Source organism: Bactrocera oleae, chromosome 2, assembly GCF_042242935.1.
Source record: "Bactrocera oleae isolate idBacOlea1 chromosome 2, idBacOlea1, whole genome shotgun sequence".
Lineage (NCBI taxonomy): Eukaryota > Metazoa > Arthropoda > Insecta > Diptera > Tephritidae > Bactrocera > Bactrocera oleae.
The window spans coordinates 42,317,951-42,341,949 of NC_091536.1; the positions used below are offsets into that span (position 1 = coordinate 42,317,951).

The 23,999-nt window shown below is 34.0% G+C and overlaps 1 protein-coding gene across 10 annotated transcripts in view; it reads left to right on the top strand.

Annotated features, from left to right (window-relative positions):
- Bili (FERM domain-containing protein 8 Bili) overlaps positions 1 to 23,999 on the top strand; it is a 530,804-nt gene that overhangs the window by 185,387 nt on the left and 321,418 nt on the right. For all 10 annotated transcript variants that reach the window (XM_070113041.1, XM_070113037.1, XM_070113039.1 and 7 more), the window contains one exon: positions 3,632 to 3,780. In XM_070113041.1, the coding sequence (XP_069969142.1) occupies positions 3,632 to 3,780 (149 nt within the window). The remainder of the gene's footprint in view (positions 1 to 3,631; positions 3,781 to 23,999) is intronic.

Here is a 23,999-nt window from a genome sequence, read left to right on the forward strand (position 1 = left end):
ACAGATAATGCCACTGAATCTGATTGCAATATTAAACTTATTAAACTTCACTATTTAATTCCAGTTGAGGAATTACTTTCTTTGATTTGAAGTCTAAGAAGCTTTTTGACACAATTGATGTACCAGCTAAAAACGAATTGCCCATTTTATGAGTTCATTGGCGCCGGTGCGGGTGTAGGAAAGAGTCTTTTGATATCTGCAATATATCAAGCTCTAAGCCATCGTTTTAATTCTACACCTGGATCCAATCCAAGCTCCTTAAAAGTTCTTACCTCGCATCTACAGGAAAAGCAGCCTTCGGAATAGGTGGAATTACCCTTAATTTAATATTCTCTTTACCTGTTATTCAGTTAAATAAAGAGTTGAGGCTTGGTTAATGGGGCAGCTGGACAACTTATGCATATTGATTTCCATTGTTCTTTTCCAACAATTCTGTGGATTAAATTTTTGGAACCTTCTGTTGATTTGATAGCACGATCAAGAAAGCCTTACCCTCTAGAAAGTTCTTGGACACCAATTGAAAAAATTCTAAAATCTTTTCAATAGAAAAGAAATGAACAAATTTCATTTGAAAGAAATCAGTTTCCAGTTGTTCCGGCTGAGGGAATAACTATTCATAAGGGTCAGGGTGCCATATAGAAAAAAGTTGTAGTTCATACTCGACCCAGAATGCCTTGAGCTTTAATATATGTCGCTTGTCGAGCTACTTCTGCAGAAGGTCTATTCATAATAGGAATTATTATTCCTCTTAACAAATTTTTTGAATCGGATCCTGTATTTAGGGAACTGAGGGAATTGAACACAAATAAAGCTCTGATAACAAGTTTCAATTTTAGCATTTCCAGAATATCAGGACATCAAGTTTTGTTTCGTAATGTTCAGAGTCTTCACGCACACATTAATGATATAAAAAGCGACTGTTTGATGCTATCTGCAGATATCTTATGTTTGGTAGAAACTTGGAGTTAGAACAGAAATAAACGGGGCATTATTATATATGCAAAGCATAGTATTGTTGGCACTATAGAATCAAAGGCTGTTAAAAAAATTTATTCATGCCGCAAAGTTTTAGAAGCGGTTTTGTTTAAATGTTTCAATATTAATATTCTGGTTCTTCAGGAAGTCCTTACTTCTGAGTTATGCCTACCCGGACTACAATAGCAAATATGCTCCAAGAAAAAAACTTTGGTTACCTGCTTGGTGTAGAATATTCAACTACACCTGCGGGTACGCAAATTGTTTGGGCATTTTCAAACATGGATCCTTCCCATGTTAATGCAATTACTTTTGAGACAGTACACAGCTATCAACAGTATTTGTGTCTCTATTTCCAACTAAAGTTTTCAGACTTAGTGTAATAGTTCTTAATTTTTTTTTCAAATGTAATCGAATTAGAATGGTATATAAATTAGCAGTAGTTTTTAAGAAGAATGTGTAAATAATCTAACTAAGAAAATTTAAATTATATGTATAATTTGTTATTATTTACGACATTATTGTATAAATATGTTATAGAAATTAAATAGTATATTCATACTCCTCAATACAGTTTTAATGCATTCTATATAAAATCAAGTATATAAATTTAGTTCACAAATTGCTTTAATTAATTTCACTGTGAATGTAAATAACTGATGCAACAGTTTCTACTTCTAATTATTAAAGTATATAAAGAAATTTCAAACGAGGATAGCATTTAACTTTGCGAGAGTATAAAATCTGTGCTCGCTATTCGTGACATTGTTAAAAAGACAAGACAAGGAACCGCTCGAGGTAATGATAATATTGTTGCCCTTCAGGTAAATGTTGTTTGCCCTGGAACAATTTGAAAACCATAACGATTTTTTTAAGAAAATCATCGGCTCAGATGAGGCTCACTTTTATCTGAGTGGTGCGGTAAATAAACATACCTGTCGATTATGTTGCGAAGAAAATCAACAAATTATGCATGTGCTCAACCATTACATTGACCTAAATTGACACTTTGGTGTGGTTTTTGGTCTGGTGGAATCATCGGTCCGTACTTCTTTCGAAATGAAGCTGATGACACCATACTGTCAATGGAGAGCGGTATATATCGATGATAACCAACTTTTTATGGCCGCAACAAGACGTGGCTATGTGCCACACAGAACGTGCAATAACCGAATCATTGCGACAAAAGTTTGGAGATTCGATAATTTCAAGAAATTATGACATTGATGACCTTCAAGAAGTTGTGATTTAACACCATTAGACTACTTCTGGTGGGGTTATATGAAGTCATTGGTCTTAAGCAATAAACCAGACTCTCTTCAAGCTTTAGAAGTCAATATTGAAAGTGCTATTCATAACTACGACTTGATTTCGTGGAAAAAGTACTCGATAATTGGGTTCATCGAATTCGTTCCTGCAAAAGAAGTCAAGGAGACCATTTGAATGATGTGTTATTCAAAACTTAATTGTATCAATTGTACTTCACATCAAATAAAAAAACATTTGAATTTCCTTAAGAATAAGTGTGTGTGTGTGTTTTTTTAATCATATTGCTTTACTAGAAAACCTTTTACATAACTATATCTAACTAATCAATCATTTTTAGGTGATACTAACAGTAGAACAGTAGTATAGAAACATGTTGCAAGAGTATAATAAGAATGAATTTTTATTAATTGCATGATTCAATGATATAAGGTTGTGAAGATAGAAGCCGTCCTTCTTGGGAAGAGGCTTATGTTAAAATTTTGGTTTGTTTTGACTTGGTTTTCTTCTTTGTGGAAACGAATTGTAATTATTGTAAACATAAAAACAGCAGGGTGCGTGGAGTTCCTCGATAGCTGTATTCATATTAAAAATATTTACAAGTGGATTATGATAGCTACCATAAAAGAAGATATGCAATATTTAATTTCTATTTTAAGAAATTTTCTAGCGAAAACTGCATCAGTAGTGGTCCCTCCTTTTGTCGTAACAAACAATACCCGAATCAACAGTAACGTACGTTCACATAACCTCGACTCCACTCCGTCCCCTGCAGCCTCCTTTTCATTCATTTTAATTATTTTCAAATCACCACTCAATATTATTACACTCTGAAATATTTCGTATGAAATATCAAATTAATATTTAAAACTAACAAACTGATTCTACAACTGAATTTATTACAAAAATTAACACAATTACAACACAGGCAGTGAAAACGACTAAGCCATCAACACTTGCTGCGAGCTCTCTCTCTCTTTCTTTCTCTTTGCTCACTAGTGAATGCATCATACAACTACAGCGCGTTAAACGTTTAACGCAACCTTTTCCGAACTCCCATTAGAAATTTCACTTCAAAAAGTTTAATTTTCACTCAAATTGTGCATATGTCGATACCATAATGTAGGCATACGAATACAACTAAAATTAAGCCAAAACTACATTGAATATGAAGTGTTATTTGAAAGAGTTTAATAAATGGAATATTTATTTCTATCCGATATGGCTTGTTGAATTTTTTAATATAAAATATCTATTGCGCCACGTCCAGAAAGTTCTATGTCCTGGATACTGTCTTTTTTATATAATTGTAATTAACCGTTTACATATTTTTCTGTTCTGGATACTGTATTTTTTTATATAATATTAACCTTTTACATATTTTTTGCAGATACGAGCTTTTTGACAAATGGCGCCCATAAATTAAACATTACATCAGATCACTCTAGAGTGCAAAGTACATCATGTAAAAATTCAATTATAATGAATAGTATAAATGGATCCAAATCTACATCGTTGATTCAAAGGACCTTGCAAAATGTAAGTGGGGAAAGTGGTTAGATTGAGGGGATTTGTGAATAATGTAAGTGAAATATTTCAATGTCTGCTAAAATTTCATGTGTGTGAAATATTTCGAAATAATTAGTCAGGAAAAGAAAATCAATAATTTCATTATTATATTTCGCAAATTACAGATAATTTTGATATTAAGCCATACCAGGTCAGTTGTTGAATTTTTTAACAAAGTCAAACGCAGGCCTTTATTGTTAATTAATATTTTAATGTTTTTTGTTAGATAGTTATCGCACATTAACTAGTTTTGATCATAACCGTTGTGTGATGATAAGCCCATTTTCATACTATATATGTATATGGTATTAGGGTATCCGTTGCTTCCCAAGTCGATTTTGCTTGCAAGAGCTCTCTGCGCTTAAACCGCGCCTAAGTCACTTTACTTTTCCATACATATGTATATGAACATATATTTTATATTGGATTTTTTGATCTTTTGCAATATTTTTTTTTTATTTCCGAAGCAAATAAATATACAACTTTGAAAAAGTGATAATCTAAAACAAAATGCTTCGTTGCGTAAGAGGATATTTTATTTTGGGTGGTTATTAGTACAGTTCGCCTTGCAGTTTTGTAAAAGCTCGGCTAAGCTTCCTCCTCGTATATATTCACCACTCTTAACGTTTCATACTGGCGCTCCCTAATACTACCCATCACACCTGGGAACGCAACTCACACTCATATCAGACACGACCACATTACACGGGTATTAATACACAAGATACCACCACACACGATGAAACCTTACACTACCAACTAACAAAAAGGACTGCATTGCATAATGAAACTAAAATTAAACAAATATATATCATAAACAGAATTATGGGTGTTGAGTAAGCCCTAAAATGAGAAAAGTCAATTAGAACTTTCTCAGAAGTCGAGTTAAACTCACGCGCAGCACGCTTGAGAGGGGCATAACCTGCAAACGTAGTTTTCTCATTTTTACCGTAAAATGGAGAAATGGATCTAAGGCAACGCTGAGGAATATTGAAATTAATTGTTCTAACAAATAAGGACAGTCAATAATGCCATTAATAACATTGAAAACAAATGCAAGGCAGAGAACCGACTAATCTTCAAGAAGCGGAGAGCAAATTTAAGGAATATCATTTGAACGCGTTCAATCCTATTACTTAAGGATAGACAATATGATCTCTAGATGAACACAGCATACTTCAAGATAGAACGAACAAAAGACGTAAACAATAATTTTACAGTACAGGGGTCGGAAAATCTCGACGAATTTTAACGGACAAACCCAAGCACAGAGAACGATTGATGTGATTAAAGAAAGAAAATCTATTGTCAAAGGTTACCCCAAGATCTTTACATTCAGAGAAAGTTGTGATTTCAAGCACCAATCATAAAAACTATCAATATTGCACTGAAGTTTATTTACATTTTTGGAGTTTTTGATTATAGAGAAAATGTTTAAGTCATCTAAGTCTGAACAGCACAAAGATGACGCAATAAAGGAATTGGATGCCACTCCATCGACAATAAAAATGCAACGTCTATTGTGCAAATATGATCCACTGCAAGAAGACAAATTCAAACCTAAAGCGAATAACATTTGAATTAAAGTATTGTGTGAAACTTTATGAAAGGCTTTAGAGAAGTCTGTATATGGTAAACACAATCTACTTGGAATCCAGCGGAGAGAGCAGACATGCAATAATCACTAAAAACAGCTTTGACAAAGTAGAGCGACCAGAAACAAACCCATGCTGATTGACGTTAATGAGTGATTTAACTGCAAATAATATTTTATTTTTAACAGACCCCTCAAAAATTTAAATTTTAATAATAAAGACGAAGGAATGGCTGAACACGCCCTTCTTGATTTCACGTTAGACTCCGTGCTGTCAATAAACCTTTTGTAAAGTAATTTATCCAAATTATTAAACAGTTTTGCATAATGTTGAAATTGAACGAAGAAGACATTGAACTTTTGTTAAAGAGAATTTTCTATAGTAGTTATTTTTAACATATTTCAACCGTCTGAAGTCCTTAGTACATGGGAGCTTATAAGGTTGTATAATTTTAACGGGGATATTATAACGACAAAATTCTTGAATAGATTTCTTAAAAATGGAAAAACAATTCGCAATATCTAATCCAGAAAATAAATCATCCAAGGAGCAGGTTGTTGAGTTTTGTAAAATCACACAAAGCAAAATTATAACCTAATCCCTCAATTGGTTTGACAGGAGCGAAAATATGAGTATCGAGCTCAAGAGTTAGAGGAGAGTGATGAATGGTAACTGGAGTAATGGAGGAAAAACCATCAAGGAATCTTAAGTTTAAATTATCACTGAGAAAGATTAAATCAAAAAATCGATCAAGACTGTTTGAATTAGAGTTAATGTGAATCAGCAGGCTATCAATGAGATATATGTATCTCAAGAGAAGACGAAACATTGGAGGGAATAAGAGCAGGACTGCAGGTACAGCTGAACCAGACAATATTACTTAGATTAAAGTCACCAAGAACACAAATATTTTTCTGTTTTTTGTTTATTGAAAACCGGTGAGGAAATATTATTTGCATGCATTTTATACCATTCTAGAGGACTATTAGTGGGAGAGATGTAGGAGGCAACAATGTACATTGATACAAACACATAGTTGGTTCAGAATATCACCATCATTATCAAGTGAAATTAAATGAGGAATAAATTTGCGATGAACTGCTAAGAGGATACCACCACCAAGGCTTAAGGCAGCCAGTTTTTTCGAAATCTCTATTCTTACGGAAGACAAAAAAGAAATGTGAATTGAAATACTCACTGCCGTGGTAACTAGAATCAACGAATAATATTTGATTTCGACCTAATACCAGATAAAGTTTGATAGTAGACCTTAACGCAAGAACAATTAGGGGAAGGTACAAAAAACGGACGGGCAAAATTATGATTAACACGAGCATCAACTAGTCCCCTCTCCTTACACACTTAAAAGGACGCAGCTTGATGCCAGAAGGTTATCCTGAAGAAACAACGGCATTAAAAAAGATGGGTACACACCTAGCTTAAAATTTACACTATTAAGATAATTAATATTAGTATTTTTTTTTTAGAAGTTTATAACATTAAAGATGTTGTCTTTCAACATTAGCATGTTTAACCAGAGAACGTAAATGGACGAGTAGTTGCAAATTGAATTTGTATGATGCTCGATTGGACGGCTAACAGAGCTGAAAAATTCCGAGCACCGATGTTTATTTAACAGAAATGAGAATTTCTAACAACGTCCTCTGGCAGGAAAAATTAATAAAATATGAGTTTTTTGCAAAAATGCGAAAGATTATGCAAAAAAATAAATTTAACTTTTTATAATAATTTTCTAATTTCAATTGTTACAAAATAAATAATTTATGTAAGAGCATACATACATACTTATGTAAATCAATATGCAGTTCATTTACATTCTCTGGTATATACACATGGAGGAATAGAATTTTTGATATTATCACTTATCAATAAATACATATTCGCCCACTGCTCTATATGTAAGTATGTATGTACAAATATGCTTGTGACCTTACAAAATGAGTAATGCATACACAAATCTACATACACATAAGCGTACAAATGTATGTCAGCCAATAGAAAAATATGCAAACATTGTTGTACAAAAACAACAATTATCTCAAACAGAATGAGCATCATCTAAAATCAATATGGCAGCCAAATTGACAAATCCTAAATTTGTAGTAAATCACACAAAAACAACATTTTCATTCATTAACGCACATGCAATAAGCTAAGCCGTTTCATTCATAAAAGCAAACGCCTTACACATCTCCCCAAACCTGCCTTTGCCAACAAGCGTCTTTTCGCGACGATGGCAAAAGCTACAATAAAAATCATAAATTGAACAACTTTCTGATTCCCTTTAGAAGAGAAAAGTGACAACCCTGTCAACCCACAAAACACAGAAAAAAGGGACAAACATGGCAACAAAGCTTTTATCGATTTAAAATATTTTAGAATGCTAAATGCAAAAACAGTGAGCTTCGGTTATTGGTTGACCGTGTACATATCTACATATGTATATATGTTGTTTGTAGACAAATTTACAAATATGTTTCTTTACATGTACACATGATATCAAAATGCAGACTGCAAAACGAAATTCTGTACTTTTGTGACTCCATAATGGTGTCAAGTCCACGAATTATATCAAAATACTTTTAAATGATTACTAATAAGCCATAATAAAGTAAAAACTAATTAACATAAAATAATTTAAAAAAATAATCATATATAATAGTTCAATAAAAGCGGATATATTTTTAATGGCATATCAATATTCCCAGTTTGGCATACATATTATATTCGCCGTTTGGTTATGTTAAGAGGGCGTATGTGTACAGATTCACCGCTGTTATAAAAGCAAGAAATGTTATTTGTTTCTCCTGCGGGTGAGGTGAATTCTATCGCTGAAATTTTACAAATGTTCGCTGTAAAAACTGCACCTGAAGCAGAGAACTTAGAAGAACGAGAAGGTGCAAATTGAATTGAATCGCTTGGACGGCTAACACAGCTGAAAAATTGAGATCAGGGAGTTCACCATTTCCTGCAGTATTATATTTGCAGTTATTTAGCAGAAAAGAGAATTTATAACAACGTTGGAACCACTAGTGCACTCTGCTACGGGATAGGGAATCATCGCCATAAACTTGATCAATTGAAACGTTTCGGTAAAAGTTTTACCAATTTTAAAACAAAATTTAATGTTGGCCCTTTGTTCGAAGCTCATTTTCGCACCGATGACAAAAACATACTGACACTTAAAACTTAATAACTTCACTTCCAATAGATGAAATGTTATGCAATTTTTACTGGAAATCGATAAAGGATAGCAGATTCTAACGCACTCGTCGAAATATCGATGGCGCCACTACATTTTACTTTGTTACTTTATTACTGTTTACTTTGGAACGCACCTTGTATAAACGATAAAATATGCTATTGATATAATATGATTTTTTTGCACAAATGCTACATTTATAAAATATGAAAGAATATGCAAAATATGATATTTTACTATTTTCATAATTTTCTAATTTCAATTGTTACAGAATTATTATTTATGTATGTACATATGTATATACATCAATATATTATCACTTATCAATAAATACATGTGCGCGCACTGCTCTATATGTAAGTATGTATGTACAAATATGCGTATGACCAGAGAACGTAAATTAAGAGAGAAGGAGCAAATGTTAAATGAAATCTTTTTGAGTACTAATTTGTAGTTCCAGATGAGGGAACATCGAAAAATATAACTTCGAAAAAGAAAAAATCACCACACTATATGCGAAATGCTATAAATAGACACAACGAATATTCCTATATGAAAAATCGTTGCGCATACCTATTTAGATTTATGTTTTCAATTTCTATGATATGACAAATTTATAATCATGAAAAGCCTTCTGAATTAAAAATCTGTATTATCGGTAAAAACCCCAGAATTCATAATAAAATAAACATTTAATAGCTAGTTTTCCAACTTATGTATGTGCGTTGAGTGAGTAATTGCTTATTGAACAAAAGATAACAATAAAACAGTGGCTAAGCGGCCGCGTTTCCATTTATATAGTGGCTTAGGTCGTAGGCGTGAAGGAGTTAAGCTCAATCCGAATACGAGCATATACGTTCGAATCGTAAAATACATAAAACTCAAAATTTTATTTAATTTTTTTATTTTAATAATTGGAGTCTAAGCATATCATAATTCAATTTCTTTAATAGCATATTTTACTTCCTAATATAATTGAAATATATCAGGAAGATATGTTCATATGATTAGGTTTATTGAATATTTTCTTATTACGCGTATTTACACAAATGACAAATGTGATAATCACACATACATTCTTAAATACACGTACGCAGATGCTTGCTTCTTCTCGCCCCGCACAAGCAATGAATTTTGTCAACGCTTTTTGCTTTTTGCGGGTTGAACGATCGCAGGCAAGGAGGATTGGGGCGCACTGCCACATAATTATTTCAGATATATATTTTATTTATCGAATTTAGTTTAAAAACGATTATAGGTATGATATTATATATATTATATTACGAAAATAATTCATAAATGCATCAGTATTTTTCAATACAAATTAAGCAACATAATAATATACTAAGAGCCCTCAGTTAGAACGCCTCTGTGTATGGTGGCAAGCCAACGAAATAACGGCGAGTTCGCGCAGACATTGTGTTGTTGAAAAAAGCCAAATGACGATTTTGTCGATAAACATACAAATATACATATGAGCTCGCATACATATTGATGCCGAACTTTGCGCATCGTCGCGGAGTTGACAAAATTTGTTTGAATCGACAATTTTACGACAATGTCGGTTGGCTATGTTGTCTCGTTTGTCCTTTTTGCAGTGGTTTGCTATTGAAAGTTGACTTATGCTCTTTTGAAATATTGCGATTACCGATTGGGCTGCATTTTCATAGCGTCGTATTTAGATAAAATGGGCTAAATCGACAAACTATGAAATAATGATAATAAGTAAACATATAAAAGTACTATATGCAGTGTGCTTAGAATATATAGAAGTAGTTAATGATTTCATATGAATGGCAATTTTATATAAATTTTTTAATTTAATGACATATATAGTGCATAATATGCAAAAATATAAATATTATTTAAACTCGCTAATAGGTCATGTTGCCAATTCTCCTTTTTGAAGTGAACATCAGACAAATTCTTCAATTTCTGATTTTTAGCAAATGTTTTGAGGAAGCAGCTTGTGGGCAACATACAAACGCGAGGGGATAGGTAGGATTTTCAGTGTCACAGTCAAATTGTAAAATTGAATTTTTCTCGTTTTACTGAAACCATCCAAATTCAAATTCATTCATTCATTTTTTTTATAAACTTAATTTCGCATTTGCGATAGGAATTCTATATAAAAACCAAATGTGGTTTACCAGGCGCACAGAAAATATAGCGCGGCGCAGAGTTATGAACGAGCGCACTTTGCTTTGAAGCAGACGCACGTTCCTTATGAATGAATTTGTTGTCGTTGTAATATGAAATACTTAGAAAATATGCCGCGAGTTCGCTTGAATATTATTGGCCGATGATGGTGCGTCTACTTTTTTTTTGTCACTTGCGCGAGTGTTTGATTTTTTGCGAAAGACATATTGAGGTACATACATATGTACATATGTGTACATATATGCAAATATATTTGGACATGCGAATGAAGGAAGGCAATTTCAAGAATATTCACATATAGACATATGAACATTGAAGCAATTAAACAACAATAGCTGTTTGAGTTTACAGATTAGACAAAATTACTCGAATATCGTCTGTGGTGCTGCTTGTATAGCACACTTTTTTATGGCAATGTAAAATATTTTGCCTAAGTTCATATCCTATCACATATTTTTATATACTATTTTTAATTTTTAATAACCCTTTTTATTAAATGATATTTTAATTCTATTTTCATATTATTTCCCTCATTATTTATATTTTCTTGTCGGAAGTCAATTACTTTCGTTTTTATTATTTCAATTTTTGTTTCTGCGCATACCAATGAACATCTGTGCATAAGTATGTATATACATTTTGCTTATAGAGTGGTGTAGTTCGTTTCGTACCCTGATAGTTGTGGTGAAATTTTATTTTCCAATTTGCGCGTTTTCGATGTTCCTCCATCGTAATTAACATTTTAGTACTGCTAACATTTGCTCCTTCTCTATTCATTTACGTTCTCTGGTATGACCTTGCAAAATAAGTAATGCTGCACAAATCCACATATATACATATATGTATATGCGTATAAATGTAAGTATGGGAGCCAATAGAAAAAATATAAACATTGTTATACAAAAACAATAATTCTCTCAAATAGCATGAGCAGCGTGAGAAAACAATATGGCAGCTAACGTGACAAATCCTAAATTTGTAGTAAATCACACAACAACAAAATTTTCATTCATGAACGCTGGCGCACATGCAACAAGCTAAGTCGGTTCATTCATAAAAACAAACGCCTCTGCAAGAAAACGTTGTTATGAAGTCCCATTTATGTTAAATAACAGCGAATACTACAAGAAATGGTGAACTCCCTGATCTGAATTTTTAGCTTTCTTAGCCGTCCAATCGAGCATCATACAAAATTCAATTAGCACCTTCTCGTTCATTTACGTTCTCTGATTTAACATTATTGGTAGCGGCTGCAGCTAAAGTAGCGAGAGCAGAGAACGTATATGATAGAGAAGGAGCAAATGTTAAATGAAAACTTTTTGAGTACTAATTTGTAATTCCACAAGAGGGAACATCGAAAAGTATAACTTCGAAAAAGAAAAATACACCACACAATATGCGAAATGCTATAAATAGACACAACGAATATTCCTATATGAAAAATCGTTGCGCATACCTATTTAGATTTATGTTTTCAATTTCTTTGATATGACAAATTTATAATTATGAAAAGCTTTCTGAATTAAAAATCTGTATTACCGGTAAAAACCCCAGAATTCATAATAAAATAAACATTTAATAAGCTAGTTTTCTAACTTATGTATGTGCGTTGCGTAAGCAATATACTTATTAAACAAATGATAATAATAAAACGGTGGCTAAGCGGCCACATTTCCACTTTTGTGGTGGCTTAGGTCGTAAGCGCGAAGGAGTTAAGCTCATTCCGAATACGAGCGTATACGTTCGAATCCTAAAACGAATTTTATTTAATTTTTTTATTTTATTAATTGGAGTCTAAGCATATCATAATTTAATTTCTTTAATAGCATATTTTACTTCCTGAGATAATTAAAATATATCAGGAAAATATAATATGTTCATATGTTTAGGTTTATTGAATATTTCCTTATTATGCGTATTTACACAAATGTGATAATCACACATACATTCTTAAATACACGTACGCTGATGCTTGCTTATTCTTGCCCCGCACAAGCAATGACTTTTGTCTACGCTTTTTGCTTTTTGCGAGTTGAACGATCGCAGGCAAGGAGGGATTGGGGCGCACCGCCACATAATTATTTCAGATATATATTTTATTTATCGAATTCAGTTTGAAAACGATTATAGGTATAAATTTATTGGTATATATATGTATATATATATAATATATATTATATTACGAAAATAAATGCATAAATGCATCAGTATTTTTCAATACAAATTAAGCAACATATCAATATATTATGAGCCCTCACTTGACACGCCTATGTGCATGGTGGCAAGCCAACGAAATAACGGCGAGTTCGCGCGGACATTGTGTTGTTGAAAAAAACCAAATGACGACTTTGCCGACAAACATACATATTTATATACATACATACAAACGAGCTCGCATACATATTGACGCCAAATTTTGCGCATCGTCGCGGAGTTGACAAAATTTGTTTCAATCGACAATTTTGCGACAATGTCGATCGGCTATGTTGTCTCGTTTGTCCTTTTTGCAGTGGTTTGCTATTGAAAGTTGACTTATGCTCTTTTGAAATATTGCGATTACCAATTGGGCTGCATTTTCATAGCGTCGTATTTAGATAAAATGGGCTAAATCGAAAAACTATGAAACAATGATAATAAGTAAACATATAAAAGTACTATATGGACTGTGCTTAGAATATATAGAAGTAGTTAATGATTTCATATGAATGGCAATTTTATATAAATTTTATAATCTAATGCCATAAATAGTGCATAATATGAAAAAATATAAATATTATTTAAACTCGAATAGGTCATGTTGCCAATTCTCCTTTCTGAAGTGAACATCAGACAAATTCTTCAATTTCTGATTTTTAGCAAATGTTGTGAGGAAGCAGCTTGTGGACATACAAATGCGAGGGGGATGGTAGGATTTTCAGTGGTGGCTGTCAAATTGTAAAATTGAATTTTTCTCGTTTTACTGAAACCATTCATATTCATTCATTCATTCATTCATTAATTTTATAAACTTAATTTCGCATATGCGTAGGAATTCTATATGAAAACCAAATGTGGTTTACCAGGCGCACAGAAAAAATAGCGCGGCGCAGAGTTATGAACGAACGCACTTTGCTTTGAAGCTGACGCACGTTCCTTATGAATGAATTTGTTGTCGTTGTAATATGAAATACTTAGAAAATAAGCCGCGAGTTCGCTTGAATATTATTGGTCCATGATGGTGCGTCTACGTTTTTTTGTCACTTGCGCGAATGTTTGATTTTTTGCGAAAGACATATTGAGGTACATACATATGTACATATGTGTACATATATGCAAATATATTTGGACATGCGAATGAAGGAAGGCAATTTCAAGAATATTCACATATAGACATATGAACATTGAAGCAAGTAAACAACAATAGCTGTTTGAGTTCACAGATTAGACAAATATGTTCTAATATCATCTGTGGTGCTGCTTGTATAGCACACTTCCTTATTGCAATGAAATGTTTTGCCTAAGTTCAAATCCTATCATATTTTTATATATTATACTATTTTTTATTTTTATAACTCTTTTTTATTAAATGATATTTTAGTTCTATTTTCATATTATTTCCCTCATTACTTATATTTTCTTTTCATAAGTCAATTATTTTCCTTTTTATTATTTTAAGTTTTGTTTATGCGCATATCAAAGAACATCTGCGCATATGTATGTATATACATTTTGCTTATAGAGTGGTGTAGTTCGTTTCGTACCCTGATAGTTGTGGTGAAATTTTATTTTCCAATTTGCGCGTTTTCGATGTTCCTTCTTAGCAATTAACATTTTAGTACTGCTAACATTTGCTCCTTCTCTATTCATATACGTTCTCTGGCGAGAGCGAGTTAATCCACACTCGCATTATCAGCAGAAGCAGAAGCAGAAACAGCAACGATGGACCGAGAAGCATTTGTACCAACAATAGTGGCAGTTCTGAGAGTGGAGCTGGCAGCAGATGAAGCGGCAAAGAAATACTGCGTTTACATGGGAACTCTTTTGTCGCTCATTATCGGAACATTCTCTTTTGGTGTCGCTCTGTGTCACAAAAAGTGGTGTTTTAATAACAAAAAATTCACTAACATATACAGTGGGCGACAGAAGTCTACGTACGACCAATTTTTTGATGTCTTGCTAAACGTAAAAATAATAAAGAAAAAGTAATGAGGCAGTTTTATTTTAATTACATTTTTATCAGGAATTTGGAAAAAAATATAACAAAAAAACTAGAGAAAACCATTGGCAAATGTCTAGTACGACTAGCATTTTAATATAAAAATCTTCAGTAGGGCACTAAAACTTAAAAATTAGTATTTTGTTGGCCCACCATTGGCATCTATAAATGCTTCAAGCACAACGAGTGTGATTTGTTGCCACTTCTTTTAGTGCTTAAGCACTTGTAATGACATGTTTTCTCACTTTGCCTTCCAAAATCTGCCAAGCGTTCTCAAGAATGTTTAAATCAGGGTTATGTGGTGGCATATTTAGTTGACGTGGAGATAGTAAGCAGCCATTCCTTTATAATGTAATCCGTGTGATTTGGATCGTTATCCCGCTAGAAGATCCACCTCCTACCAGGGATCAGTTTATCGACGTATTCTATTAAGTTGTGTTTTAATAGCTTATATTGATTACAATCCATGTTTTCTACTCCAGATGTAGCCGCAGCGCCCAAACTATGACATTTCCACCGCCATGCTTGACAGTAGCAATGAGGTGCTTGGGGTTTATTGCTGTATTAGCTTTTCTCCAAACTTTCGATTTTTCATCACTTCCAAAAATTATGAATTTCGATTTGGATGAAAATAGCACAGGCACCAAGAGTGATAGAATACAAGATTACGCCAACCGCTTTTCTTTTGAAATGAGAAGAGGCCTAGACCAATATGTAAATTGTAAACAAAAACGTAAGCACTTTTGTTAATACGTGAAATATACTTAATTTAATACTTTATTGCGAAAAAGTTTTAGTGAAATGTATAGAGTAATGTTGCTTGGAAATATTTGGACAATGTGCAAATAAATACATTTATCTATAGGCAACATAATGGCAAATTAAAGGAAATTTATTTTTGTAACAATTGTCACAGCCTAAACCGAAAAAAGTATCGGTAAACATTTGCCGTAATCTTGTGTTCTGTCATTCTTGATAGACACAAGCTTAAAAGAAATGGTACATTGCCGTTACTTTTTAGTTTGCTACAATACATGCTGTACTTAGACTTTTGTCAATGGATTTTTCTAGTTTTTTGTCAATAGTTTGTTGTGTTTGTAGTGGATTATATATGAAGTGCATTGATACATATGTATAAGTATATTTGCCATCATAAGCTATAACTAAATCGTTGACACATAAAACTCATTTAGCATATTTCATATTTTCGCTTAAAAACAAACCGTATTGGCAAGGCGGGAGTTAACAAATCTAGAATTTGTTTTAAATAAAGAATATTTTGATATTTTTGTTACTTAGAAATAAGGATGTTTTGGGTTATGTTTACTTAATATTGTAATATGTTTACCTATCGATAAACATATTTTGGTTACTTTATTATTTGTTTTTTTGTAATGATTAAGTTGGAATACGTTCCTTATTTCTCCTCTGTGTTAAAATGAAATGTCCTCATTTCAAGACATCTATGACTGAAGTCGGCGTAATTCCGTTTCAAAATTTCTTCTACGTTGGTTATTTGTTTGTACTTTCCGATAGATATGTATATATTTTTACACATAAATACATGATTAAAACTATTTTTATACTGAGTAAAATAAGATATAAAATAAATTTAAAGGGATGTTGTTCTATAGGTATTAAGAACTTATACATTTTTTGTATATTACAAAATTTATAATTACTTTCAGAAGATAATATATTCAATATTTCTATTTTTTCATTTTCATGAGCATGGATTATATCTTTTATTTCTTGTTCATGGTTTATATATGTTCTATTATCAATGGTGGTGCTATGGTAATATTGGATTAAATGTGGACTATTTATTTTCTGCCTATTCCATATATGAACATTATCAATTACAAGTATAATAGTACCATGATCTAATAATTGTAAAGGATGTTTATTTTCTTGTATCACATTACATTGAGCTTTTTGGTTCAATAATTATGGAATTGTATTAATTTTAATTCTATTTTACAAATATTAGTTCCTATATAATTTTTACAATTTGATAGATTTGTGAAATTATTATTACATTTAGCAATTTTTTTTTTTAACTCATATTTTCCGTGTCTAAATGCTAATGAAATTATAAATTTTACATTCATTGGTTATTACTGGATATTTATAAATTGTTACAATGGCATTATTAAAAATACACACATGGATATTTTGGTATTCTAAAATATTTATTATTGGAATGTCATATGTTTCTATTTTAATGATTTCTTTAATATTATATCTTTAATTGTGTATGTTATTGATTCTAATTTTTTATATGCTTCCCTAATAATTAATGTTTCTTAAACTGTGAATTAATTTGTGTTTGCAGATTATTATTTTCTATTAACTTGCGGCTAAGTGATTATAACAATAACAAGTGGGTATATTATAACAGTAAAGCCGGAACAAGTATGTTTATTGGAAGTAAAATACTAACTAATTGTATTACATAATTTGGCTTGAAGCTAAACCTAAAAGTTGGACCAATAAGCTACAAAGCTGCATCCGGCAAGTCGCCTCAGCATAAGCGATAACGTAGACATTTGCAGCATAGTCAAATATCAGGCTACCGCAGCTGAACTCATGCGTCAGCGGAATATGTCTCAGCATAAGCGATAACATAGTCATTTGCAGCATAATCAAATATCATGTTACCGCAGCTGACCTAGTAACCAGGCCACTGAACTCATGCGTCAGCGGAATATGTCTGAGCATAAGCAATAATGCAGACACTCGTCTTTGACTTTGTTCATTCTATGGAATCGCGGCATACCCAAGACTGGGTCGTGACTAACGATGCTAAGCAGCGGTGACCCCGCTATGCCTGGCTTCCTATTTAGTATCTCACACTGGTTCACATATTTCGTGCAATTGAAAATTGCGGAGAGCGGAAGGTGACGAGGTGTGTCCCGTTCATAATGATCTTTGGGCCATCGTCTGTACCGACCCTTGCTATGCTCTCGTTGATAATTATGATTCCATCATCTACTTGCGAGATAGGCTTCAGGTGGTTTGGCTGATTGCGGCAGGAAGCCACGCCCGTGCATTGGTGTCTTGTGCCGTTAACTTGCAAACAGATGCGAATGTTGTTGTTACGCATTCGTTAATCGCTAGTATGTCATCTTTGCATTCGGCTACGGTGTCATCTTGTTACATGTGGTACAGATAAATTTAATTCTAGGGTAGACTATGATTATATGAATTATATTCTCGGACTGTAGGACCTTAATCTTCGATGCTTCAGTTAGGCTAGCTATGGGGATCTCTACGGAGTGTTCCTTTAAGATTCTCTCCAAATCTGCATTATCAAAATTAGTGGGATTTATAATGTTAGCCTTAGCCAATGTAATTGTGAGAATCAAGTTTGCAATCTGGTTTATTTACATTCTATTTCTCGTTAGTAATGTTTCATATAAATACGGTGTGTCAACCAACTCATTCTTTTTTGCTTTATTTATTTCATTTATCGTATCTGTGAGTTTATTAATTTGTTTCTGTGTTTCTGAATTAATTACTATTTGCCTATTATTTGCATCGACTAACTTTGACTCGGACCATCTTACTTATTCAAAATCTGCCGTCACCCGTTCCGGCTATTACCTAGAGTGCTGAGCCTAGGAAATCCAGACTTCTTGCCATTCTAAGGTGCACTTTGATTACGGACAACAAATTTCTAAATCCACGTCTTAGAACTTTCTCATATGCGGTTAAGGGAATAACTCTCCTAATTCTGCGGTCTCATCTAATGTGCTAGCAAATTCTAGCAGTTTACTCGAATGCCTTAAATAGTCCCTTTGTTCCCATACCAACACTTTCCTGTCTGTCACCCGTATATGATTGGAATGAGAGTAGTCGATAATCCGACAATATACGACTCCTGACAATAAAAGGACTGCAAATTTAATCCTGCAAAGATAAAAGAAGAGGGAATAAAGATCGTTGTGTGCTTAACCATTAACCTTAGCCTGTGCGATTTTCTCGCGTGTAAGTAAGTGCTACTTGAGGTTGTCTTTGGGGACCACCCTCTCTTTAATAAGAACAGACGTTCCCAGGTCTGATTTAATCGTTTCCTCTGAGCAAAGCCGTGTTAGTTTATTTCCTAACCTTTTATTGTTTTTTTCGAACACTTTTTGTTCTCGGTTGTGTCATCAGAAATTTTTTCTAGTTTAAAAGATGTAGCTATGTCCGCAAGAGTGCCATGGAAGCGTTCCATTTGAACAAATGTGGAAGAGGTGGTGCATTCACAATGTCTATGTCATCCCCGTTTTTTAACAGTGATCTAATTGTCTCCGAATTGAAAGCGGCTTCATTGTCGCAATAAATTGTTTTTGTTTGAGGAAAAAAATTTTAAAGTTGAATAATGGACATTTTTACAGCCATTATCGTGCGAGACGCGATCTATTGTACAACGGCAAACTTCAAAAACTTGTCAACGCAAGTAAGGAACGATTTTTTGTCCGTTGAAAAAATGTCAATGTTCTCCAGAGTATGATGAAATTTCTGTTACCCCAAACATTTGTTTCTTGGGGTGCCTGTCGTGTTTTGCTTTGGTACATGTTTTGCAATTGATCACCAACCCATTAGCTAATTTTGCCATTTTCGGAAAATATTAATCACAAAGGGTTTGTATTTTCCTGAGCGGTACTATGTGCGCGATTGTGTTCAGTGATGATAGTTTCAATTTGTTCACCTTTGTTTGTAATGTCGACTACGATATTCTTTCAGTGCCAGAACTTAGTTGCCGGAAAATTTAACACCAAATCATGTTGTATACTGGCCAACATCGGTAAATCACAGTAAATTGTGTTTACTGAGTTGGTACTAACGAGTGGTTTAACTACTTCGAATAGAGCGTTTTTATCTGTAAAATTTATTAGGTGGCGTATTTTTCTGCCAAAGAGTATGATGTCTCTTTTTAACGGAAATTTGGCTTCTTCGAGAACGAACTGGTTCTTGAAGCAATTTTAAGGCTTTTCTGTCGAATCGATTCGGTAGGATAATGATATCTCACTGTGAATTGTCGCAGCATTTGACTGCACTTAATTTGCCAGATTGCTCACATTCTCTCGGGTCAGGGCATCCGCCACAAAATTTTTGTTGCCACACTTTTGCATTGTGTTTATCAATGTATAATTTCCATCTTTTGATTATCGCCTTTGTGTTCCTATCAGAGACAGCGAAGGTGAGGGATTGGTGGTCTGTAAAAATGTTGATTTCTTTTGACCCATATAGATAATTTTGCAATTTATCCAAAAGCCCAGACAACGGATATCAACTCCCTTTCGTTTCTGGCATAGTGCGCTTCGCTTTGTTTTAGCGTTCGCGAAATCATGGTAATTGGTGTGCCTGATTGAGATAGAACCGCACCGATGCCGTCCAATTCAGTAGTTAAGTCAAAAGGCTGTTTGAAATCTGGGTACATGAGAATAACATCTTAGGATGCCAGGGTACTTCTCAAATTTCAAAGGCGCTTCGTTGAATTTCATTAAACTCAATTTTTATCTTTTTAGATATATGTTTGCTTACCGTGCCATTTTCTCTTTTCAGAATGTTGGTCAAAGGCCTCGCAATTGACGTCAAATCCTTAATGAATCCCCTGTCATAACTAGCCAGGCCAAGGAATGAATAATTTTTTAGGCTCAACATATTTCCGCATGGCTCTAACTTTTTCGGGGTCAGTTTTTGCTCCGTTTTTGGTTACTACAAAGGCCGAGAATCTGATGCTCTCTTTAAAAAACTTCGTTTTCTCTTGTGATACCCTCATATAGGCATCGCATAATTATTTTAAAATTGTGTTGATATGCATCACGTGGTCGAACTAATTGTCTGAAAAAATTATGACGTCATTCACGTAAATGTAGAATATCTTTTCCAATGTGTTCCCTCAAAATGTCGTCAATGGTTTTTTGAAAAATGCTCTCTGCATTTTTCAATCCAAAAGGTAAACGGCACAACTCGTATTTTTCACCGTTTACCGAGAACGGCGTTTTTTTGCGGTCCTGTTCTACTAGGTAAATTTGGTGGTACCCCGACTTTAAATCTAAGGTTGTGAAAAATTTGCGTTTCCTTGATTCGCAAGAATCATTCGAATGCTCGGCATCGGGTATCGATCAGCTATGGTTCGCTCATTTATCTTCCTAAAGTCGATTACCCATTTGTCAACAACTCAAACAGGGCTGTTATATGGGGATTTGGAGGGTGTATGAGACCATCTTGGAGCAGTTGCTTGATTTGGTCGCTTACGAAATCTGAGACTCCGTGGGTACGAATAAAGTTTAGCATAGATTGGCTAATTGTGTGCGGATCGTGGCAGTGACCGAAGTGTTAGAAGTCGTTAGAGGTCAAAAACGCCTTTGACCTTTTCAATATCATGCTTTTGAACTCCTTTTTGACGGACATGGGCACTACTATATCATTAACATCTGTGAAGTTTTCACTCTCACAGTAATGAAAACTCAATTGCTCTGATTTGTTTTGGTATTTGATATTGCTATTTTGTAAGTTCAATGCCGCTCCTACTTGCGTTAACAAGTCAAAGCCTATAATGGCATCAAAGGAACTTAGCGTGTCAAGCACCACAAATGGTGAAATTTGGCCTAAAATTTTCATAAGGCATTTCTGCTAAGTTTGTTATTCTGCTCGAACCATATCCCGAGCTCACAGTGAAGGATTTTTCGACATGAATTACTTTTTTTAGCTCCCTTACGGGCTTAATGTAATTCTTTGCCGCCCTTGTATCGATTAATATTTTTAAAATTCTCCCACCCAACTGTCGTTTGATGTACGGCAGTCGGGATTGTTCCCGAAAAAATGCAGTGAGTCATTGTCATACAGCGACTCAGTGTCCTCTTCAATTTCAATTGCAGCAGCATCTGCTGCGTTTTCGTATCTTAGTTTCTCAGCATTAGGGTCACTCTGAACAACATTGTTCAGTTGATTGCTCCCTTGAGGTTTGGAGGAGTTAGTGCGCTGCCTAAACTTGTAAGAAAAGTCAACTTTCAATTGGCTCTGTGGCCTGTCCCTGCTCAGCTCTTTTAATTTTTTCATGGTAACCATTGCTATTTTGCTGTTTCCTAACGAATTCAAGGTTTTTTTCGCTTCCCCGTTCGTCCCTATTATGGTTACCCTGCTTTGCATGGGCGCGGTTTCTATGGTCCTCTTTCCCCTACTCTCTTTCTGCTATAGATTGGACGTATGAGGCCGATAACCTGCAACGCTAAATGCAAGCTTCTGCTTCTCTAGCTAATGCTAAAGCAGATACTAGATCCTTCCACTGAGCCGGAAAAACAATAGCTTTAAAAGATTTTTAAAGATCTGAAATAAAGGCGCGAAGCGCGTCAGTCCTCACCTCATCATTCAGAAGCGTTGCTTGCACCGCTTCGTGTGTCATTACGATTTGTTTGTAACCAGAGTTAGCTCTTTCTCATAATACTCTATTAAGGTCAAGTCACCTTGTCTAACCATCTCGAGGCCTTGCCTCAGAAGTCGAAGGGAGGTTTTGTCAGTGTAAGAGCAATGTAGTCTGGCTATGATTGCATCAAAGTTCAGAACAGTATTGTGTGATACCAATACCGCTCTGGCTGCTCCTCTGATTTTATTCCTAATGATTATTACCAATTTGCCGCATTACCAAGCGTGCAGCTACCGTCAAAAGGTTTAAATAATTCGTACGCATCAACGGCTGATTACCTCCATACCACGTATTCTTTTGATCCGCCATTAAATTCTGGGACTGATTTTATTATGTCTAGTGGTATATTTCAATTGATGTGTGGGTCGCCGGAAATTCTTTTATAGGGCTCAACTTGTGGTCACTTTTATGTTTGCACTTGGTTTACGTTCATGGCGAAATTTTTTTTGTTTGGGACTTGGCTATTGTTGTTTTCTATGTCCCACTCAATATCACCGCCGAACTTGGGTTTTATATTGCGTAACGCGTCTAACCAACTTATGTGCTTATGTGTATAAAACAAATTCTTAGCAGCGGCTTGAATTTATTGTATAATGAATTTGTTTTTTATGAAATAATTATTTTAGTGGACACAAAGCATACATTTTTTGTTAAAAAGATAACTCGATATTTCACAATCACATCTGTTACTGTTAGTAGTTAATAACTAATTTGGTACAAGTCCAACGCAGTCGGCCGCTGTACAGGTATATCGCAGTCAAAGTGCGAGATGATTATTGTTAACTTCTTTGATCTATTACGTTGGGAGCTTTACTTCGCTCTCTTAACGCTGGCCTTGTGGTTCAGTGTTTTTAACAATAACAAGAAGGTACATTATAACGGTAAAGCCGGAGCAAGTACGTTTATTGGAAGTAAAATACTAACTAATTATATCACAAAATTGGACTTAAACCTAAGCCTAAAAGTTGGATCCATAAGGAGCAAAGCTACAGCCGGCAAGCCGACTCAGCATAAGCGATAACGTACACATTTGCAGTATAGTCAAATATCAGGCTACCGCAGTTTACCTAGTAGTCATGCGTCAGCGGAATATGTTTTGAGCAAATGGGTAAGAATAAGAGCAAGTTTCTTATTTTATTTGTGTGCAATGTGTTAACTTGTATAACCGTTTCCCTCACGATTAAAATCGTGTCCTCGTGATCTTCTTTCAATTTGTGTTTGTTATATTTTGTTGCAAGCTTATCACGTCGATCTGTCTTGCTATATATAATATCACCTGTTTTATATGTTATATTTGCTGTTTTTGTTATGATATTATAATAGTTTATCCTGTTTTTGTTCCCAAACATCCTTGATATCGGTATGTTTTTCCCTATTGAAAAATACGTATACGTACGTGTACGAACAGCGTTGAAAATTTCTTCACTAGTCGCGGTATTATCTTCAGCTGCTAAATTTTGACAAAGTTCTTCAATTGTACTATGTAACCGTTCTACTTGAGCTTTGGAAGTTGAATGGTGTACTGGAGTAACTGAACTTTTTCGATGTTTAACCAGAGAACGTAAATGAATAGAGAAGGAGCAAATGTTAAATGAAATC